General features: G+C 32.5%; 1 protein-coding gene across 1 annotated transcript; it reads right to left on the bottom strand.

Annotated features, from left to right (window-relative positions):
* Nucleotides 1–8517: 8517 nt before the first annotated feature.
* Nucleotides 8518–13398, bottom strand: LOC127727256 (uncharacterized). Its single transcript, XM_052234744.1, has 3 exons — nt 12902–13398; nt 11839–11991; nt 8518–10024 (listed from the first exon to the last, which is right to left on the bottom strand). Exons 1-3 carry the CDS (start codon nt 13092–13094, stop codon nt 8820–8822), a joined length of 1551 nt encoding a protein of 516 aa, XP_052090704.1. The 5' UTR covers nt 13095–13398; the 3' UTR covers nt 8518–8819.
* Nucleotides 13399–23593: the final 10195 nt, after the last annotated feature.

Here is a 23593-nt window from a genome sequence, read left to right as displayed (position 1 = left end):
GACAGCACAGCATATCACAAGCCTGATGTTTTTGTTCATTAAATTTCATAGATTTTAAGTGTACCTGTATCATAGAACAATTCAATTATGCGTAGTATTCCTATAGTTATGACTTATCTTCATTAGTTATCAGTATAAATGTCTCCTTAAAGGAGCACCAACTCTGTGATCCTTCTGTAGATAAGTCGCAATACATATCCCTGGTGCACTTGGCCGAAAGTCAATTCCAAATATGTTATTCGTTATATCAAAAAAGGATGTTTACAACACTCACTTTTATTTATTTTTTAGGTGTTTTGACTCAATAAATAGTGTGAAAATGACGATGATATACAAACAAGTAAAAAACTATATGGCCAAATCATATATTTACGCATTCAAAATTTCCATATGACTGTCCAAAACAAAACAAAAACAAAAACGACTGAGGTCAAATGTCCCGTATGGTAACCTATAGTTGCTTATATTCACACGTCATTGGACTATTCTGGATAGTTGATACCTCATCTCCTTATTTTTGTATAGACGTTGAACAAAGCGGCATAACTCAATATCTTTTAATTATAAGTTTTTAAAAAATCCAGCAGTAAAATAAGCCTCTGTACATTAAATTACATAATTTTATTTACATTCAAATAAGAAATGTATTGAAGTTCTGACAATCTAATCCTTTCTATATGTTAATACTACTAATTTCAGTCGTTGTCGATGACATTTTTAGAAAAATAATATGATAACATTTTTGAAAAAAAAGGGAGAAGATATTATGAAAAATGTAACGGAGAAGATATTTACCATGAAAAAAAGATTTCATTTAGTATTTATCATACCTAAATAATTTTTATCAAAAAAGTCTAAATCACACGAAGAATGACACCTTTTCGCGCTTAAGATTAATTCGCGTACGTATTGTATTCGATCTCTGTCGTAATTTTCTTTTCCAGTAGTTTAAATTAAAGTCATATAGACGAGTTTCTTGTAATTTGAATGTTATCGAAATTATTGAACAAATGCATGCATTTATACTAAACTAAGTCACGCTTTCTATATTTATTTCGAATGTATAACGTATTATCGACAAATAATTTTTCATTCAGTGATTGTTGATCGCAAGCTTATTAAGGTTGTTGCCGAAGTTTTCCGGATCATGAAATTGATGAACAATCAGCACAGAGCAGTACAGCACGTGACAAATAAGTGAATTGACAGAGACCTTATATTTTTCTTTATTTTTTCCATGCATTCCCATTTGTTTATTAAATTTTTCCTTATCAGTTGTTTGTTAAGGAAGATTAATTGTATACCGCCATTTTGGATTATAGAATAGCAGTACACAATCGGTCTAGTTATTTGCTTAAATCTACAAATCCTTAGACAGATTTGCAATTAATGTATAAGACTGTTTAATTGAATAAAGAAACATAAGTGATTTATTGCAATATCAAAATTGCTTAAACAAATACCCAATATTTGTTTTTCTTCAAATTAGATTTTCAACTTAGTCATTTAAGGGGAGATAACTCAAACAGTAAAACTTTCATAAAGGAATGTTAAAGAAATTTTCATTTCTTAGTTGTAGCAAGAAAACATGTTTGGTAACACCATTTTTTCTTTTATTTTCTAAAAGCATATTATAAAATCTATTTTCACATATTCTATTTCAAAATTCTGTCTCATAGATTTCTTTTTATTTACAAGAAAGTGTTTTTTGTGAATAATCTATGCAAATTTAACCAATTTTGCATGACTTGTAGGTTGGAAAATAGCACGGTGACCCATGCTTTTTATCATATGTTTAAAGAAAACGTGGTAAAATCAACATATAGGCAAAGTACAAGAAAATTCTATCTCAGGAAATGTAAATCGATGATCCACCTTAAATGATTTGGTGTATATTAAATTTCCCCTCGCACTCGCGCTGTGCGGTGGTCAACGTTCTAACAAGAGGTCGCGAAGTTAGGGTCACTACATACGGGAAAAATCGGTGAATTATTGTACGGGAAGACAATAATTCAATAGCAGCACATTTATGAAGATTTCGATAAAATAAAGGATTTTCTTTCACAAGAAAGTTCACGTTAACTTGTTTTATATATAGTAAAACTTATCCATTTAATTAAGTATATAAAACATATTCAGTTTTTTTTTTAATTGAGGTTTCATATGACTTTAACTTCAAATTTGTTTTTTTGCATTTTGTATACTCTGCTAAAACTTATTTACAATGTTTATATCACTTTTAATGTCTGAAATTGTGGTGTTATATAGAATGGAAAAAAAAGCTGTTTACTTTATCATATGAAAACGATTTCATAAATCAATAATACTTTTTATCACCTCATGAGGATCGATTACGTAAGCAGGTGTTGCCATGTCTGACAAATTTAAGAATTTAAACAGTAAAAAAAAAAAAATATATATATTATGATTCCCAATGAACTTTGTCAACTGAATTTGGAAGTCAGTCAGCCATTGAAGATTGCTAGATGGTATCTAATACGGTGGTCGAAAGTATAGAGTACGACAACCCTAGTTATAAACGAGATCAGAAATTGACTATATGTATAGAATAATAAATTAGGCTTATTTTTTCATCTAAGTTTTCTACTTAGTTCATGATTCATTAATGCAGTCATTCATTCATTTTTATGTCAATGATTGTGTATGTGTTGTTTTTCACTGTTGCTTGTTATCCCGGTCTCTCAATATCGCGATCAGTTTTGATATCGTTGTCTTTCTACAGTGAGGATGACAGGAGGTGACAATATTGTTATTTTATGTCACAAGGTTGTCTTTTTGGTAATAACCCGGTTCAATGTATATATATATATATATATATATATATATATATATATATATATATATATATATATAAATATATCTGAGAATTAAACCCAACATTGTTAGAATTAGATTTTTATGCTGACAAATTTGTGTCCCTCAACGGGGTTTGAACTCACACCTTTGATACACTACAGCACCAATCGCTTAGCCTCATGTCCAGAGCTCTAGACTATAATTGTTAAGCCATATATATATATATGTCTGCACGCAAGACAAAATAAAATACTTCCCATAAAGTTCGTTCTAATCTTTAGTTGGACGGATAATTTAGAAGAGATTAAATTACATAATGAATTATTTGGAAATCAGACTTTTACCTTTTCTTATTACGTCCAAGTGTGTATTTTTTCTACTGCCTTCAAATGTTTAGTTTTCTGATTGTTTGATTATAAAAAAATATGCATGATTAACGTTGGCTGTATTGTAATCATTTCAGTGTTATTTGAATTGAAATTAATTTCAGTACACTGTTATTACAGTGTTGTTTGTATGGTAATTATTTCAGTATTTTCTGATTATATCAGTATTTTGATATCGGAAGATGTGGTATGAGTGCAAATGAGACAACTCTCCATCCAAGTAACAATTTATAAAAGTAAACCATTATAGGTCAAGGTACGGCCTTCAACACGGAGCATTGGCTCACACCGAACAGCAAGCTATAAAGGGCCCCAAAAATTACTAGTGTAAAACCATTCAAACGGGAAAACCAACGGTCTAATCTATATAAAAACGAGAAACGAGAAACATGTATGAACTACATAAACAGACGACAACTACTGTACATCAGATTCATGACTTAGGACAGGTGCAAACATTTGCAGCGGGATTAAACGTTTTAATGGTACCAAACCTTCTCCCTTTTCTGAAGCAATAGTATAACATCACAACATAGAAAGACACACTATAAAGTATCAATTAGAAGGCAGTATTTTGTCTGTATGTGTTTATTTCAGTGATATTTGAAAGATATTATTACAGTGTTGTTTGTATGGTAATTATTTCAGTATTTTCTGATTATATCAGTATTTTGTCTGTATGTGTTTACTTCAGTGATATTTGATAGATATTATTACAGTGTTGTTTGTATGGTAATTATTTCAGAATTTTCTGATTATATCAGTATTTTGTCTGTATGTGTTTACCTCAGTGATATTTAAAAGATATTATTACAGTGATGTATGTATTATAATTATTTCAGTATTGTAAATTGAAATTAGTGCTTTTCTGGACGCTGTTATTTCGGTTTTGTCTGTTTCGAAATTATTTCAGTGTTGTATGTATTAAGTGTTGTCAATATTGTAATTATTTCAGTGATTTTTTAGTAATTATTTCAGTATTTTATCTAGATATTATTTCAGTGTTGTATGTATGTTTATTTCAGTGTAGTATAATTGTGATTGTTTAAGTGTTGTGTGTATGTGATAATTTCAGTGTGGTATGTTTGTGACTACTTCAGTGTGGTATGTTTTTGACTATTTCATTGTGGTAGGTTTGTGACTATTTTGGTTTGATCATTTAGGTTTGGTATGTTTGTGATTATTTCAGTTTGGTATGTTTCTGATTATTTGGTTTGGTATGTTTCTGATTATTTCGGTTTGGTATGTTTGTGATTATTTAAGTGTGGTATGATTGTGATTATTTAAGTGTGGTATGTTTGTGATTATTTCAGTGTGATATGTTTATGACTATATTTGTGTAGTATGTTTGTTTATTATGTCATTGTGGTTATGTTTGTGATTATTTCAGTAAGTATGTTTGTGATTGTTTCATTATGGTATGTTTGTGATTATTGAAGTGTGATATGTTTATGACTATTTTTGTGTAGTATGTTTGTTTATTATGTCATTGTGTTATGTTTGTGATCGTTTCAGTGTAGTATGTTTGTAATTTTTTCATTAAGGTATGTTTGTGATTATTTCAGTGTAGTATGTTTATGACTATTTTTGTGTAGTATGTTTGTTAATCATGTCATTGTGTTATGTTTGTGATCATTTCAGTGTAGTATGTTTGTGATTATGTCATTGTGGTATGTTTGTGATTATTTCAGTTAGTATGTTTGTGATTGTTTCATTATGGTATGTTTGTGACTATTTCTGTGTAGTATGTCTGATTATTTCAGTGTAGTATGTTTGTGATTATTTCATTGTGGTATGTTTGTGATTATTTCAGTAAGTATGTTTGTGATTGTTTCATTATGGTATGTTTGTGACTATTTCAGTGTGGTATGTTTGTGATTATTTCAGTGTGGTATGTTTGTGATTATTTTGGTGTGGTATGTTTGTGATTATTTCAGTTTGGTATGTTTGTAATTATTCATTATGGTATGTTTGTGATCATTTCAGTGTAGTATGTTTGTGATTATTTCAGTGTAGTATGTTTGTGATTATTTTAGTGTGGTATGTTTGTGATTATTTCATTATGGTATGTTTGTGATTTGTTCAGTGTAGTATGTTTGTGATTATTTTAGTGTGGTATGTTTGTGATTATTTCATTGTGGTATGTTTGTGATCATTTCAGTGTAGTATGTTTGCGATTATTTATGTGTGGTATGTTTGTGATTATTTTAGTGTGGTATGTTTGTGATTATTTCATTGTAGTATGTTTGTGATTATTTCAGTTTGGTATGTTTGTGATTATTTCAGTGTAGTATGTTTGTGATTGTTTCATTATGGTATGTTTGTGACTATTTCTGTGCAGTATGTCTGTGATTATTTCAGTGTAGTATGCTTGTGATTACTTCATTGTGGTATGTTTGTGATTATTTCAGTTAGTATGTTTGTGATTGTTTCATTATGGTATGTTTGTGACTATTTCAGTGTGGTATGTTTGTGATTATTTCAGTGTAGTATGCTTTTGATTGTTTCGTTATGGTATGTTTGTGACTATTTCTGTGCAGTATGTCTGTGATTATTTCAGTGTAGTATGTTTGTGATTACTTCATTGTGGTATGTTTGTGATTGTTTCAGTTAGTATGTTTGTGATTGTTTCATTATGGTATGTTTGTGACTATTTCTGTGCAGCATGTCTGTGATTATTTCAGTGTAGTATGTTTGTGATTATTTCAGTTTGGTGGGTTTGTGATTATTTCAGCAATTGTCTGTATAGATATTTCATTCACTACGGCAGTAAGTTGAATATGATTTTGTTAATGGTATATATTTTTATGTGGGAATATATGCCAAATCTAAATAAAGTTTTGCTTTCTTACTTAATTGTAACATATTTCAATTCATATTTCATAATCAATTATTATTGGTCTTGGTTATTGTAGCCAATGTTGTTATCGTGATGACCACACTTGAATATATTCAGATTAAAGGTTAATTACACTAATGAATTACATTGATGACTTTAGATTACAAAAATGTATGTATTTTTTTTTAATATTTATAGACTGTTTTGGCATTAACTATCCTAGTAAAAACATCCATACCAAGGAATTTTTTTCGAACAGTGTGAATCCAAGATTGAATAAGAGTAAATAACATACGACTCGTAGTTAAAGCCAACTTTATGATAAATAAGACAACTAATATGTGTAAGGTTGGTCCTTTATGGGTTGTTATAGGATTGTTATTACGCATTTTTGGTTACACCACAGCACATATTTTTATCGTGAAATTATTTATTTCTATTGTGCCTTATTTTGTAGTGTCATCAATGAAATCTACCAACGCTAAAGGAAATTCAAAAAAAATATTGACTTTCTAACATGCTACTTAAATCAATCCTATTAACCCCATTGATCTTCCCATTGCCAATGAACCATGGAACCACATACCTATAACCTATTTAGTAGTCTATCATCCGTAGTATACAGTTGTCATGTATGAGTAGTCTGCATCATAGATATTTATCTAGGTTTACACTAAATTGATATTGTGAAATCATACAGTAATATGTTTCTAATTGCATTTTTTTTGTAAATTCCTCCCCATCCGTGAAAATACACTTGTTTACAAAAAAACCTTGAAGACAAGGACGACTGAATCGAAAAATTAATGAGATATCATGGAACTCTGCGAGATACTTTTGTGTGATAGTTTGTTGACTTTTGTTTACTCTTTTATGTCCATAGTGATTATAAGGTACTAAACGAGAAGGGTCGTTCACTTTACACAATTTGTTTTCTAGGTCAGCATGCTTGGCTGTACAAAATCAGAGTACCCTTCATATAAGTTATTATTAACTAGGTACAATGCAATGACCAAGTGTAGTTATATTTTATTAACTTAAAGGCATTTGAGATGGATGTGATTAAAGACAAATAAAACCCACCAAAGGCTGGAAAATATCCATTCTTACAAATGGTTAAACTTGTGCACAGCCTGATGGTTAAAACCGCAAATACTAGTAACAAAATAAGTAAAATGAAAATCCCAGAAACAAAAACAGGACCCCCCCCCCAAAGCACAGCCCGTTTAGAGCTTGATATATAATATAAACACCCGTTCGTCTTTAATTGCATATATTGACCTTCAGTCGTCATTTGGTTATTTGTTTTGTTAGGTTTCTGTCTTATTGGTATAAATCCCACTACTCCTTTAATTCAAAATAACAATTTAAACTGAAAAACAAAGTTACACATCCTTAACGACTACAAGAGTTCCGGTTTCTATTGTAAATATAAGTTCGATTATGAATAAGCGATAAACGTAAGGTAACCGTTAACTAAAAAAAATGTATATAATAGATGTATACCTCTACCTCAAGCAAACATTTGATTCAATGAAAAGAATAGCATACAACCATTAATGTTTCATTAAATAAACAGTTGCAATTGTCCAAAAGGTCTGGTAGTCCCGAACTAAAAAATGTTGGGCCAAAATACAAAGCTTCTATATACCCTAAAAGTGAAATAAATGCGTACTTTCAAATATAAAACTTTGAGGAGATCATTTAGACATGTCTAAAACAGAAGGTGACATCTTCAAGCTACATGTACTTGCAAATAATGTGCACAGTTTAAATAATGTTGAAAAACTATGTTAAATTAAAATAAATCAGAAGATGTGGTATGAGTGCCATTGAGACAACTCTCCAAAACATTTATTCATATTAATGTGTTTAATAATCATGCACATTTTCACTTAATTCTCCAGTCTAAATGGGAAATGATATGTATAAGAACAATTGTATTGCCTTTTCACAATGCACAAAGTAAAATCTACAGATGAAAGGGAGTTTCGATAGAAGCGTCTATGATACAACAACCAATAACATAAGAGATCTTTACACTTCCTATTTGCGTTAGGTCAAGCATATGATAAAATTCCATATTGACCATCGACAGACCATGTTTCGTACAGTATTTCGGGGAAGAAAAAAAAAAAACAGTCAAAATATTCAGCTTTTAACCGTCCGGTTTGCAAACAAAAAAATGTCCGATTATATAATTTGGGGCAGTAGGGCGGGCGGATTAAACTGTTTTCGTGCAATTACTAGAGAAGCGTTCAACCAATGTTTTTGAAATTTTAATATGTTGTAACTGAAGGAATAGATGTCTATTGGATAGTTTTACTTTTGCTGTACATGATCATTGATTAATTTGTTACAACATTAACGGTACCAATTTTTATGTAAATGGTAATTTACGTCGATTCCATGCGATAGCGAGTTTGGCCATTAATCTCTTTAACAATCAGACTAACAAATGCAAGAAAACAATGATTTAAGGTATAACAATTATTTTTATTGATCAACAAAAGAACTCAACCGTTCATAACAATATCACAAGTGTAAATTTGAGGACGGCATCTTACATTCTAGGTTTATTCATAGCATAACGCCACCAGTTACCAAGATCACTATTATGAAATACATTAACAAAGATTTATGAAGCAGATATCTGCAATATTAAGGACTTGTGTCAACTGAAAACTTTTGAAACCCATGATTATTGTTATAAAGTTTAATAGAAACTTGTTTTCACAGTAAGTGTATTGTGAGTCCACCCTGAGTTACACACACGTTTACACATCCTCTTCTTCAAGTTCGTTGTGTATTGTGAGTCCGTCCTGAGTTACATTACTGCTTTCTCTATTGTAAGTATTAACACATGTTTCAACGTCGGGATTTATAGCTGATATAGAAGAGGATTGTGAAATTGGTCTCTTCGGCTTCGATTTCTTTTTAGATTTTTTCTTTGTTTTGGGTTTTTGTTTTGGAGCTTCTTTATTATGTTCGTCCGTATATATACCAGAAACATCATTTACTCTACCTTTCATGGCTTTCGTTTGTTCTTCAGATATGGAATTTATCTTTTTCTTAAATTGCTCCTGCAGTTTTGAAGTTTTCCCTTCTACAAGTGTATTTTCACGGGCATTCATATCGACAAAATACGCGCCAAATTTCCGTCTTGCTTGTTCTTCATCCCATTGAGAGTTGTGTGTTTTCCCGCGACTTATTTTTCCATCTTGTGAAACATCGTCGATATCATCACCATCTTCATCAACGCCAGGCATGACCATCATTACAGGTGGTAGTCTTTCACTATCATTCTGACTTTGAATTTTCAGCATTGTTTTCCCATTTTTATGAACCGTCTTCGTTTTGTGGAATTTAAATACACTGTGTTGTTGTGGAATACTTTCTGCCTCGTTATGATCAGGAGAATTCGTTCCTATAGAGGTGCTTTTAGTACTGGCCGTATCGTAGTCTTTATTGGCACCGCCCGGTGTGTTACTGTTTGGAATCACTTGAGGTGGTACCGGAGAAGGATGATCCTCAATTTCAGTTTTATCAAACAAATTTATTTTTGTCTTAGATGGCGGTAGAGGGAACGTTTTTATTTCTTTCTTTGTCAATTTTTTGGTCGGTGGTTTTGGTGGCGGGTGAACGAATGTCGTATGTTGTCTTCTAAGTTCGTTCAGTAAAGGTGGTCTCCTACTATTTTTAGGATCAAATGAACTGTTTATTGGATTAAATGTATCTGTTTCTCCTTTGATTGGAAATTTTGTAGGAGCTGGCATCGGCGGAATACCAATATTTTGAAACAATTTTTCCTTATCTGGTTTCTTCGGTTCTACCGTTCTGCAGGCGTCGACGAAATAAAATGGAATAGTTATTGTTGCGATGACTGCACCAACCAATGCCAGATACCAGCCAATTGATACGGTGCTGTTCCCAGACTCTTTGTCGTTCTTATATATCATCAGACATGCAATTGCAAAGATAACTGTAAAGAAAGAAATGGTAAATTGTGAATAATCATAAGCTTAAAAAAATCACCGACAGTTATTTACGTTTTGTGAAACACCCCCCCCCCCCCCCCCCAAAAAAAAAAAAATGAAACAACATGTAGTGAACACGACAACACAGGGTGTTTTAGCTTCATTAAACTAGGTTTTTCTTTGACTTATAAATTGATTGTTATTTTAATATTTTATGCCTCCTTTTTGTTAATACGAATTAATAATTCACTTTGATTACCTTCTGCTTTTATCAGTGATGTTTAAATGCCGACAAGAAAACGTGTTTTTATTATGGAAATCGTTAATTTATATTGACAATTTAAGGCATTATTTATTCAAATATATCGTTGTATTGTCAGAAACTTTATCACCGTGCTCAAATTAAATTATTGTATTCAAGCAGTTGTGTGGTGAAAATTTATCAATAAGATGGTTGGAAATACAAATATACGTATTGGAAAATTAAAAAAATTGCATTACTTTTAAAAAAACTGACATGTTAATGGTGTTCTCGCATTTAAGTTTCAGTGTTAATGGCAACAATTTCCAACAGTTACTTTTGCAATTAAGCGAGATAATATTTCCAGTCCCCAACATGATCTTCATTCTTCACATACTAGTACACGACCCTAATTACATTTCTATCCAAATGTTATATTTCGTATTTGATTTGACCTTCTGTGTTGTGTCTGAGTGATCAAATAAATTCTTAACAAGGTCTTAACACAAATAAACAACTGTCGCCACCTTCCGACTATTTTGATTCGAGCGTCACTGACGAGTCTTTTTGTGGACGAAACGCACGCCAGGTATCTGGTATCTATGGTGATTTTTCATAGATTTTTAATTGTTCCTTTAAATAATCGAGCGTTTAAAAAAGAGGACGGAAAAATTTCCACTGAACTTATTTCACACTAGGGCTATTTTCATAAAGTTTTACAAACTTTGATTAAATTCATAGTATCATAACTCCATGCGTGTATTTTTTTTTTAGCTTTTAACAATATTATGGCTTATTTCTAAACTCATCGCCAAATTATCAAGGCCTTAGGACAGCTCATAACCACAGTTTTGACAGATTTTTACACATTTTTCCAAAAATGATTAAAAAGAACATCCCGAAACTTAATTATAGATTTGAATAGTCTTTCGGATGAAATGAACTCATTTTAGTGAGATACGTCTTGCGAAGCCATATTTAACAAAAACAAGTAAAATTTTGCATGTCTTGTTTATCAAAATGCATGCATTACATTTTGATTATATGATAATCGAAAATGTTTAGGATATATGATATAGACTCTATAATAGTCAATTTGAAGTAGGATTTGACAACTTTGAACTTTTGACTCTGCGAGAGAAACACATACAGAGGAAATTGGGACTACATTTAATACCTATTTTACATAAAACAGAGAAGGGAAATGGGGAATGTGTCAAAGAGACAACAACAACCCGATCAAATGGGTCTTCAACGCATCGAGAAAATCCTGCACCCGGAGGCGGGCGTCAGTCGGTACCTAAACAATAACGTAAACTAGTTCAGCGAAATGGACGCCACACTAATCCGAAAAAATACAAATTAAACGAAATTAAAAAAAAACCACACACACACAAGACTTACAAAGCTAGAGGTTCCTGACTTGGGACAGGCGCAAAAAATAAAAACCCACACACACACAAGACTTACAAAGCTAGAGGTTCCTGACTTGGGACAGTCGCAAAAAATAAAAACCCACACACACACAAGACTTACAAAGCTAGAGGTTCCTGGGACAGGCGCACGTGTGTTCCTTACCTGCTAAAACAGCCAAAACAACTGTTGTATATTTTATTGCTCTCGCCTTCTTCCACTGATTTGTCCAGAATATAGTCAATGCAGCCATCACCACAAACAAAATGAAGAAAGATAGTCCCAGACATGACAGAATCTGAGTTATTTTGTGGTCAGCTGAAATATAAAAATACAAAATCAAGTTAAGTATGCACTAGTCTATTGTACGAAACCAGTTCTAGAGTGCACCATCATTTTCTTTGGGTCGTCTTCAAATTTGAATAGAGAATTCATCTTATTAAACCATCGAATATCATCTATAATCAGAAAATCTAAAACTATCCCATATTAATTACTGTCACCGGAATAGCGCCATCATTTTTTTTACCGGATCCACTTAACGCTTTGAAAAATATTTCCTCTCATCAAAACCAAAGACTAGTTGGCTTATCGTATCAAAACTGAATTGGGGGTTAAAGTCTGCTGGGACATATATACCATTTTAATTCTTGTCACAAGAATAAATTCCCTCGTTTTTTATCAGATCATTATTATTATTGTGAGAAGGTTTCCACTTCAATATTCAGACAAATTTGAATTTATGGATCATTTTTGGGAGAGGATTTCTAAGAATATGTGGAGGATTTGGTAATGTGAGCTTCCTCACTAAAGATTCTTTAATGAGAAAAGATCATGTGAGCTTCCTCACTAAAGATTCTTTAATGAAAAAAGATAATGTGAGCTTCCTCACTAAAGATCCTTTAATGAGAAAGTTATATACTGGTAGTTCATAAACTTTAAAAAGAAATGCATCAAACTAAGAAAGTGAAACCTTTCACCATTTTCATTTGATTAGGTAACGCCATGCAACTTGAGAAAAAATAAACTGATATTTTTAAGAATCCTTTAGAGAATCTAGAATGGTCAACATTATAAGCCAAAGATAAAGGGGGAAATGAAACGGTTACTCGGTAGATTATTCTTACACCTGCTTAAATCTGACTTTTTTAGTTGTTAAACTCATGTTGTTTTAACCTCTTGTAAGAAGAAACTAATTTGATAACATGAAGCTCAAGTTCTCACTCACCAGATTTAAGATTGTCCGGCCACACAGCACAAGTAGCAACGCCACCATTTAAATAACACGTTTGCCACAGTCCATCGTTTCCATCTTTGTGAGAAGACCATTTTGGAATGGCGAACGCCGCAATATATAGAATAAGTCCAATTGCAGAAAACACAAACAGTGCAATGCGTAGTTTCATGTATGTTGATGCCATTTTAATTGTATCCGGTAACTAATAATAAATAATGAGTTCACATGTCAGTCGTCATCTCATTCAACTATTTTCACAAATTTTCGAACTTTCAATATAATCCGAAATATTTCTTCTCCTTCACAAATTTAAAAATCTTGCACACCGAAAATTATCTTCTTGTTTTCTGTGAAATTGTACGGAGCTGAAAAATAAACTGTTTGATATATATGATGACGTATCAAGTTTACGAAGAAGATAGGTAAGCGGTTGACTTAATTCATCAAACCTTTTAAAGACGTCGTGAATTAAACATGACTTACATCATACAACCGATATATATATATTGAGTGCGTTTTGCGTGAATAAACACTACCTTTTACTTTTTCAGAACCAACGTGGTAGAACATACTTGGATTTTCCAATTATTCAAAATTAATTTAGGGCGATTTACACGGATTCGTTACATTTATAATTGACAAACAATTAAAGGCCACCAATTGACAAGTAATCTAATTACGTTAAATTATGTATAATAAGAATAACTAATTAATCCGAAACATAAATAAAACCGCTGTATTGACAGTAGTTATTTAATGCATTATGCTATCAGCGGAAAAACTTGTAAAATGGGAATTCTTCTTACAAAAGATGTGAAATGACATGAAATTATGTAAAATAAGAATAATTAATTTATCCCAAAAATAAATAAAACCGTTGTATTGACAGTACTTACTTAATTGTTTTATTGTTGTCAATAATCTGAGACTATTATATAGTAGTCTCAGATATAATGGAATTGTATGTGACTGTCATATAAGTGAGAGGTTTAGCTAGCTATAAAGCCAGGTTAAATCCACCATTTTCTACATAAGGAAATGCCTGTACCAAGTTAGGAATATGACAGTTGTTTTCCATTCGTTTGATGTGTTTTCAGCTTTTGATTTTGCCATTTGATAAGGGACTTTCCGTTTTGAACTTTCTTGGAGTTCAGTATTTTTGTTATTATACTTCTTAATACATTACGCTACGCGTGGGAAAACGTGTAAAACGGGAATTCATCTGACAAAATATGTGAAATTACGTGATATTATGTATTATAGGAATATTTGATTTATCCGAAACATAAATAAAACCGCTGTATTAACAGTATCTATTTAATATATAACGCTATATTAGTGGGAAACGTGTAAAACAGGAATTCTTCTTACAAAATATGTGATCATTCAGTTTGTTTACGTTGGTAACCAAAATTCGAAACCACAATCGCATCTTTTTTTTTTAAATTCAACTCTCAAACTATGTTATTTCAAATATACACGCAAAAGCTGCAAACATTATTCCTCACGAGAATTGCAGTTGAATCTTGAAACACGGTTTATCATATTTAAAGATAAAAAAAAGAGGAAAAATCATGTACACATAAAATCTTATAATATACTTTTTTCATACACAAGTTCTCAAAGTGTTCCACCTGGGACATAATATATATCATTAGTATAATAGTCCCAAAATCCCGTTAGTATAATAGTCCCAGCTTGGCCTTCGTAAAACGTAGATTTTACTGTCGCAAATTGAGTTTACCTAGCGACACGTAGCGGAGCTAGGTAAACGGATATTTGCGACAGTAAAATCAAGTTTTACAAAGGCCAAGCTTAAAATACAATACAGCTATCTTCAATCTAATGCCAAATATTAACATGAATTCCGTTTTAGTAAATATTTTAACTAAAAAATACCATGAAAAAAAAAGCCAGCGAAACTGTTACATCGTCTTTGGCATCTAAATAATGTGATGTCATAGGTATACTCCCGATGTCAAACATAACACTAGACGTATTTGTACTTTTCGTACACTTCTGAATGGTTTAAATATTGACAAAAAGAAGATTTTAAGGCACAAAATGTGACTTTTTTTGTTCATTTTTGGGGAAATTACATACGAAAAAAATTCGGAATTCAAAATGGTGACTTTCCTTAGTTACGGTCTGGTAGAACGTGGAATCTTTCCCTTCAAAATATTTGTTTACGTCCAATGAAAATTATCGGTACAAACGAATTGCATTAGAATGTGGGATTCGCGGCCTCATCGTGGTTCAAAGACCGCGGTGCTTACAAGTTTGTGTCTTTAAGTAATTTATTTGGTATATATGTGTAAAGGGTTTTAACGGCTTATCTTCGACAGCCTCTGTGAAATCGTTATACAACATTGTAGTCTATGGGTGATTTATAGCGAAAGAATGGTCATGTACGGTTGCCTATAACTGCTTACATCCACTTCATTTGAACCTGGGTGGATAGTTGTCTCATTAGCAATCATACCACATCTCCTTATTTTTATATTAAGACACATTTTTGTTATAAGACCATATGGTGATCAGGTGCGGATCCAGGATTTGATGTTTAGTTGGGGGGGGGGGGGGGGGGGGGGGGGGGGGGGGGGGAGGAAGAGAGGGGATATGCGCTCCTCAGATAATTCTGAGGACCATATTTTGACGCACCCATCTGAATCCGCGCCGGATGACCTCAATATGTCTTTCCTGTTTTTTATTGTTTGTTCTTGTTGTTGATTTACTGTCTTTTTCTATCCATCTCCTTTCATTGATGATCAAACAAAATGAAATTTATTAAAGTCCGAATGGAATAGTTGATTGAAGAAAAAGACGCCTGGAATCAATTAACCAACATCGTTTTGTATCAGAACTGAATTAAATTTCAAGCGAAGTCAAAATACCCGTATAATGGCCGGGTCGCTCTGCTCCATATCTCTCGTGTCATTTACACCATAAACATTTAATGTAGCTTCAAACAATTCTATAAGAATAAAAAAAAATGGATCGCGATAAAAGTAAACACATTCCATTGACAATGTTCGTCGTTTAAAATGAATACCTATTATTCTCTCCTGGCAACAAGGTAAATTAAAAAGTTTTCTTTTTACTATAGAACATTCTTTATTGACATGATAATGAGAATGGTCAATAGTCAAAAAGGGAGTAAATTAAGTGTATGGATATTAAATATACTTATGATTATTTACACATATACTCGATATGCTTAATAGATATAAAACAAGGGGAAATAACTTAATCAGTTTACCATATTAAATTTCATACTTTAAAGCCTAAAATTCTTAATGAAATAACAGTGATACATATCATGAAATAGAACCACATTTTTTTTTCTCCAGAAAGTATTCGTACTACATTTTTTTACCACTAAGCAGTACCAGTGAATAGTTACGTAAAATTGAGGGCAATTTATATGACAGTCTTTCATCTGGGCAATCATCTTGTGAAATGGCAGTCTATGAACCGGGGAGACATCTAGTCCAATGGCAGTTTTTGAACAGGATAGACATCTTGTGAAATGGCAGTCTAAGAACCGGGAAGACATCTGGTCAAATGTCAGTCTATGAACAGGGAGGACATCTTGTAAAATGTCAGTCTATGAACCGGATAGACATTGTGAAATTTCAGTCTATGAAACGGGGAGACATATGGTCAAATGGATGTCTATGAACTGGGTAGACATCTTGTAAAATGGCATTCTATGAAACGGAAAGACGTCTTGTGAATGTCAGTATATGCACCGTGGAGACATCTGGTCAAATGGTAGTCTGAACCGGGAGGACATCTTGTGACATGACAGTCTATGAACCGGATAGACATCTTGTGAAATGTAAGTCTATGAATGGGGAGACATCTGGTCAAATAGCTGTCTTGAACCGGGGAGATATCTTGTGAAACGGCAGTGTCTATGAACCGGTTAGAGATATTGTAAAATGGCAGTTTATGAACCGGGGAGACATCGGGTCAAATGGCTGTCGTCTATGAACAGGATAGACATCTAGTGAAATGGCAGTCAATGAACCGGGAGGACATCTTGTGAAATGGAAGTTGATGAACCGGGGAGACATATATTGAAATGGCAGTCTATGAACCGGAAGACATCTTGTGAAATGACAGTCTATTAATCGGGGAGACATCTTGTGAAATGTCAGTCTATGAACCGGATAGACATCTTGTGAAATGACAGTCTATGAACCGGGAGATATCTTGTGAAATGACAGTATATGGACCGGGGAGAGATCTTGTGAAATGACAGTCTATGAACCGGGAGATATCTTGTGAAATGATAGTCTATGAACCGGGGAGAAATCTTGTGAAATGTCAGTCTATGAACCGGATAGACATCTTGTGAAATGACACTCTTGAACCAGATAGACATCTTGTGAAATGGCGTCTATGAACCGGTTTAACAGTTAATGATCTGGGGAGTAATTTTGTTACATGGCAGTCTTTAAACGCAGGCAGTCATCTTATGAAATAATAACCAATGAACCAGGCAATCATCTTGTGAAAGAACAGTCTATGAACCGGACTGTCCTTGAACTCGGGAGTAATCATGTGATATGCAGTCTATGAACCGGGCAGTCATCGTTTGTTGTGTTGGCGGCTTTGAGTAAACAACTTTTTATATAGTATATATATATTTCGGAGATGATTAAAGGTATATGAACAGCTATATGGTCAGAAGTGTCATGAACTATTTGTTATATACTTTAATTGGCCGTTACTTAGATTTTACTACGAGTTGTCAATCTCTAGTGTATATGTCTATAGTAAACAGTGTAAACTTTATTTCAAATGTTGAAGAAAAGCAGTGTTATAATTATAATTTGCCTTGAATCCGAAATAAAGTTGCGCTCTATAGTCTTCAGTTTGTTCGTACATTTGTCGGTTTCTCTACAATAATTTTTGATAAAATTAAAAATTCCAAAAGTATGGGTAGGACGCCATCGAAATTTTGCAAAGTTGTCGTGTATACGATGTTGATGAGCAAATAAACTTTTTGATTAAACAATTTTGAGAAATACTTTTTGTAAACTGTTGTGTAGGTATACTAAGCAATTTCAAGTTGATAACTGATGTCATTTTTTTTCTTTTATGAAAAGGGGGGTGCGGAAAAAAACTTAGTTTTTGTTGAAAAATCACAAGTTTTAGAAATGTTTCACTGTGCATGGATTGCAATGGAAATTGATACGTAGGTATAATGTACTATTAAATTGTTTTTCTTTTTAAAGGAGGGGTAATTTCTACAATTCCATATCATGACCCTATTGTTTATGGTAAAATTGATTAAAACTTTTAGGCAATTTATCCATCAAAATATTTTAAGATTAGGTAGCAAATGCAATCTCAAAAATCAAATTGACACTCTTCTATATTGAATACTTTTTTTTGTTTCTGCATTTTAAAACCACGCATGAATTGTGTCTAATTTTCATGTCATTAAAAGTAGATGAAAAGCAGAGAAATTAAAAATAAACATTTGTTCTAATTTCAATTATAAAATACAATAATAAAAAATTCCAAATGTAAAGATCTATAAAACACATTACCGTTAAACCTCTAGACCTGAACTACATTTTATATGTCATGTTTGTAATTATGGATTTACCAGGCAGAAAACCCAATAGTAGGATACGTACCCAAATACATAAAATGGTTCGTACGTATGTACCAAATTATCTATCCATTTAAAAAGTACGAAAACTGAAAGGATGGTGCGACCACTTATGAAGTCATCCGAAACCACCAAACTCTGATATTTTAAATGAGTATTTTGATATCATAAGATCATGTTATAAATGTGACGACGCAAAATTTAGTATGAAAAGGGGGAAGGCAATCATGTATAAAAAAATTCTGGATTGTTAAGGCCATGAAGTCATCATAGTTTTTTTAACTTGTTAAATTATGCTGTATGTTCCATTGATAACCAGTCCTTGCTATAAAAAGTATTGCCCTGATATTAAGCAAATCTGATTGGCAAAAAAATAATTCTATAATCTTTACAATATACTGTTCCTGATAATATTACGAAGGCTTGCTCATGGATTGCGAAATGCTAGTTTTAAACCCATTTTTTTCCTTTGCCACATCAAAAACAACAAGAGTACTTAATTAAGAGAAACTTTCTTCGATAGCCTTTTATATTATCCCACCAAGTATAAAGTTGTTAATTTGGTGTGTCCATACTTGTCATTTCCCTTTGTGTGGAGAGCATACAATGCATTTAGTAAATGTGACTTCCGGCCATCGGCCTAATGTAAAAAAGTCTTCCAAATCTAGATCGCCCTCTTGATGACCTTCTCTCACATCTTCATCATCCGCTAGGGTTACATTACATTAGAACTATTCTTTTTTCACTGCCTGTTACTTTTCTAAAATGTTTGAGAGGTTATGCACTTGACAAAGGATGCTTAAATACATTTTCTCCAATATACAGACTTGTCAGTGTAATTTGTGATGTAGCTCTTTTCCGTCTCTTTAAACCAGTAAGATCGGAACCTTTACATGAGGAAAAGAGGAAATTCCTTCCTGTTAATTTCACCAATAGAGGAATTGATACAATCAACATCAGCAACGTTCTACATCACAAGGAGGTTATAACATCTAAAATTCCAATTTATTTTCGAAATCATTCTGTACTTATTGTATCATACAGTTACACCAAAACCATTGCACTCAAAATATTTAATTATAAACAAGCATTGCAGGACCTTGATTTAGAACAATACCTAAAAAACCCTCTGACATGTGACTGTTCCCACTCGCCTTATAATTACAGCCCCTCTGGCCATGTTATTACTGGGGATCTAAACATAATTCAACATGAAAATCTCCTACAGGTGATTTATCATGGTCCTAAGTTTAGAGAACCCCAACACATCAATTGGAACCATAACTTCAAAATAAATATGGATTCCATTGAGGACTACGCCAGAGCATGGGCTAAACTTTATTTGGTTAAGTCAAAAGGTAGATAATGTAGGTTTTTTTCTGAGACAATTAAAAGAGAGAATGGTTGATACATTTATATGCGAAGCAAATGCTTTCTTTGAAGTCTCAAACAAATGTCAATTATATAAATATATTTTTTGTACACATACTTTACAATTTTACTTAGACAAACAAGTGAATTATATATATAAACCTTATATTTGTAAATACCGTATTTGTGCACATAATTTGAATATAGAGACAGGAAGATATTATAATATTGACAGGAAAGATAGATTATGTATTTATTGTAATACAAGTTCCATTGAAGACGAATTTCATTTTTTATTGGAATGTAATAAATATGCTGATATTAGGGAAAAATATATCAAACAATATTATTGGAGACACCCCTCTACTTATAAATTGATACAATTGTTATCTGTACAAAATATTAAAGAACTAAACAATCTTGGTAAATACTTAAAATTAGCTGAGAAACTACGCTGCTAACTTTTAACAATTTTATGAATTTCATACTCTGCGTCAGAGACATATATATATATGTCTCTGTCTGCGTTATACTTAACATTGTATTGTATAAGAGTGATTTAATGTATTTAAATGTAGTTAACATTTTATTATTATATGTCTGTTTATGTGATATGGTGCATGTATGGTTAATTTGTCAAAAATTGTATATATATCCTATAAGCTGTACTTGCTTTTGGAATAAAGTATTATTATTATTAAACGAGAAGAAGTTGAACTGGACACTTTGTCAGAATGGGTCAAAACAATCAGGTCTCTGATAAAACGTCGCATTCATAAGTTGAAAAAACTGTGTGAATGATCGACCAAAGTCCGTTCTCAGAGACAAAGAGGCTGTGAAATGTCTATCATCTCTTCATGATAAGTATGTTGTTGTTCCTGCGGACAAAGCTTCAAATAATATTGTCTTTGTATGTAAATCGTACTACTACGAGTGTCTTGTAAATGAATTATGAATAAATGAGCACTCAGGTAATCCCACATACAAAGACATATCATTTGACAAGGATGAGATTTTGGCGAATCATGAGTCTTTCATGGCTTCAATGAACATTGCATTAAACAACAAATCGGTGACTTACCTTGTTTGTATTGGATACCTAAGCTTCACAAAATTCCGTACAAACAACGATACATTGCCGGCTCATCTGCATGTTCGACTAAAGAATTGTCAATTAGATTGACCAAAATTCTGTCCGCAGTGAAAGAGTGTCTTCAGAAATACTGTGAAACTGTTTACTCGCGTAGTGGTATTAACCATATGTGGATTCTAAAAAACTCTAAAGAACTTCTAGATAATTTTAAATCGCGATCTTTTCTGAAATTAGTTCTATCAAAACTTTTGATTTTTCAACCCTGTATACCACCATTCCCCATGTAAAATTGAAAAATCGTCTAAAAGAAATAATCCACAATGCTTTGCAACATAAAAACGGAAGCATACGCTATAAATTTATTACTTTGGTGATACCATACGTCATATTTTGTTAATGGTGAACAAAAAGGTAAAACATGCTACACAGAGGAACAAGTGATTAGTATGCTATAGTTTCTTATTGACAACATATTTGTTGAATTTGGAGGTAGACTTTTTCAACAAATTGTCGTCATTCCTATGGGAACGAACTGTGCGCTTCTCCTTGCCGACCTCTTTTTATTTTCATATGAATCGGAGTTCCTTCAGACACTTGTCAAAAACAAGAAGATCAAAGAAGCCAGGTCATTTAATTTCACTTTCAGATATATTGATGATGTTCTTTCCATTAACAATCCAAACTTTTCTGATTGGATTCCATTGATATATCCCCCAAAACTTGAAATTAAAGAAACAACAGACACGGCTTCCTCCGCCTCATTTTTAGCCCTATACCTCGAATTTGACATACACGGTCATCTCAGTACCAGAATCTATGATAAACGAGACGATTTTAATTTTGAAATTATCAATTTCCCCCACTTTTGTAGCAATATACCAACTTCAGCTGCATATGGGATATACATTTCCCAACTTATTCGGTATTCAAGAGCTTTCAGCTCCTACTCAGACTTTGTAAAACGTCACCAGTGTCTGAGCAGAAAGTTGATGAACCAGGGGTATGTCAAAGAACGTCTCGTCATTTTTCTAAAAAGGTTCATCGGAAGGTACCAAGACCTTGTTGATAAATATTCCGTATCAACTTCATAAATAATACACGATGGTCTAGAATTATAGCTTCTTGGTACTGACGTTGTATTTATCATCTTAATTACGTGTCATACTATTCTTTTATTTGTCTTTATGAATATTACTTTTACCGTTTAGCCATTTGACGTGGCTCGGTACTTGTGCATCCCGTCATTGTGTTATTGTTCTATAATAATTCTCGTATTCTTGTCTTTCATTTTACTAATGTGCTTTGCCTATATGCTTTTTGGTGTTTCTTTGATACATATGACGTGGCTCTGTACTTATACATCCCGTAATTGTGTAATTGTAAAACATTTTTGTATTCTTGACTTTTATTGTTGCTAATGTGCCGTGTCTATATGCCTTTTTGTGTTTCTTTGATACATATGACGTGGCTCTGTACTTTTACATCCCGTCATGGTGTTATTGTGCTATTGTATATTTTTTATTCTTGTCTTTCATTTTTGCTAATGTGCTTTGTCTATATGCCCTTTTGTGCTTCTTTGTTACATATTTGTGTGTTTTTATAGTGATTAAGATTATAACACAATGTTGACTGCTGTACCCCTATTTGTGACATTTTTACCTATTATGTCTGTTTGTTTTGTTCACACATCGTTGTCAATATAATGGAATTTGATGCGACTGTCATACAAGTGAGAGGTTTAGCTAGCTTTAAAACCAGGTTTAATCCAACATTTTCTACATAAGAAAATGCCTGTACCAAGTCAGTTGTTATCCATTCGTTTGCTATGTTTGAGCTTTAGATTTTGCCATTTGATTTTGGACTTTCCTTTTTGAATTTTCCTCGGAGTTCAGTATTTTTGTGATTTTACTTTTTCCATTTAGTAGTTGTCATTTCCGTTATGTGGAGAGCAAACATTACATTAACTAATTGTCACTTCCGTTATGTGGACAGCATAACATGCATTACGTTTATAAATTTTGACTTGGATGGAGAGTTGTCTCATTGGCACTCATACCACATTTTCTTATATCTATTTACTAATTGTCACTTCCGTTATGTCGAGAGCATAACATGCATTTAGTAATTGTCATTTCCGTTATGTCGAGAGCATATTCAGGACCGAAAATTTTATTTGAAAATGTAAATTTTATATACTTGAAACACCAAATCTAAGTTTTCAAATAACTTTTATCATCCGGGGTCTTGTATAAGTCGCAGGAGTCAATAAAATATTTCAAGCTGGGGCGTTTTGCTAGTTAAATTTTTTGAAAAAGAATGATTTTGATGTAAATAAAAAAGGTTGTCAAACTGTATGGTATGTTTTGTTATCATGTTTTTTTTTCTTAATGGCGACCTTGTAAATTTGATTTTATCTACAAATAACCAATGAGTGGATTATCACACCAGAGAAAGTCAATAAAATCTAACCCTGCGTTTTTAATCACGCTAATCACGTCTGGCCATTTTATGGTTGTGTAGAGTCACATATAATTGTAAAATAAGGCAAGAAGTGTCCTAACAGTTCAGATACGCTACCCTTGAAAACAAG

Source organism: Mytilus californianus, unplaced genomic scaffold (assembly GCF_021869535.1).
Source record: "Mytilus californianus isolate M0D057914Y unplaced genomic scaffold, xbMytCali1.0.p SCAF_19, whole genome shotgun sequence".
NCBI classification, from domain to species: domain Eukaryota; kingdom Metazoa; phylum Mollusca; class Bivalvia; order Mytilida; family Mytilidae; genus Mytilus; species Mytilus californianus.
Note: the sequence above shows the minus strand (reverse complement) of the source record. Positions and strands in the feature narration are given on the sequence as shown.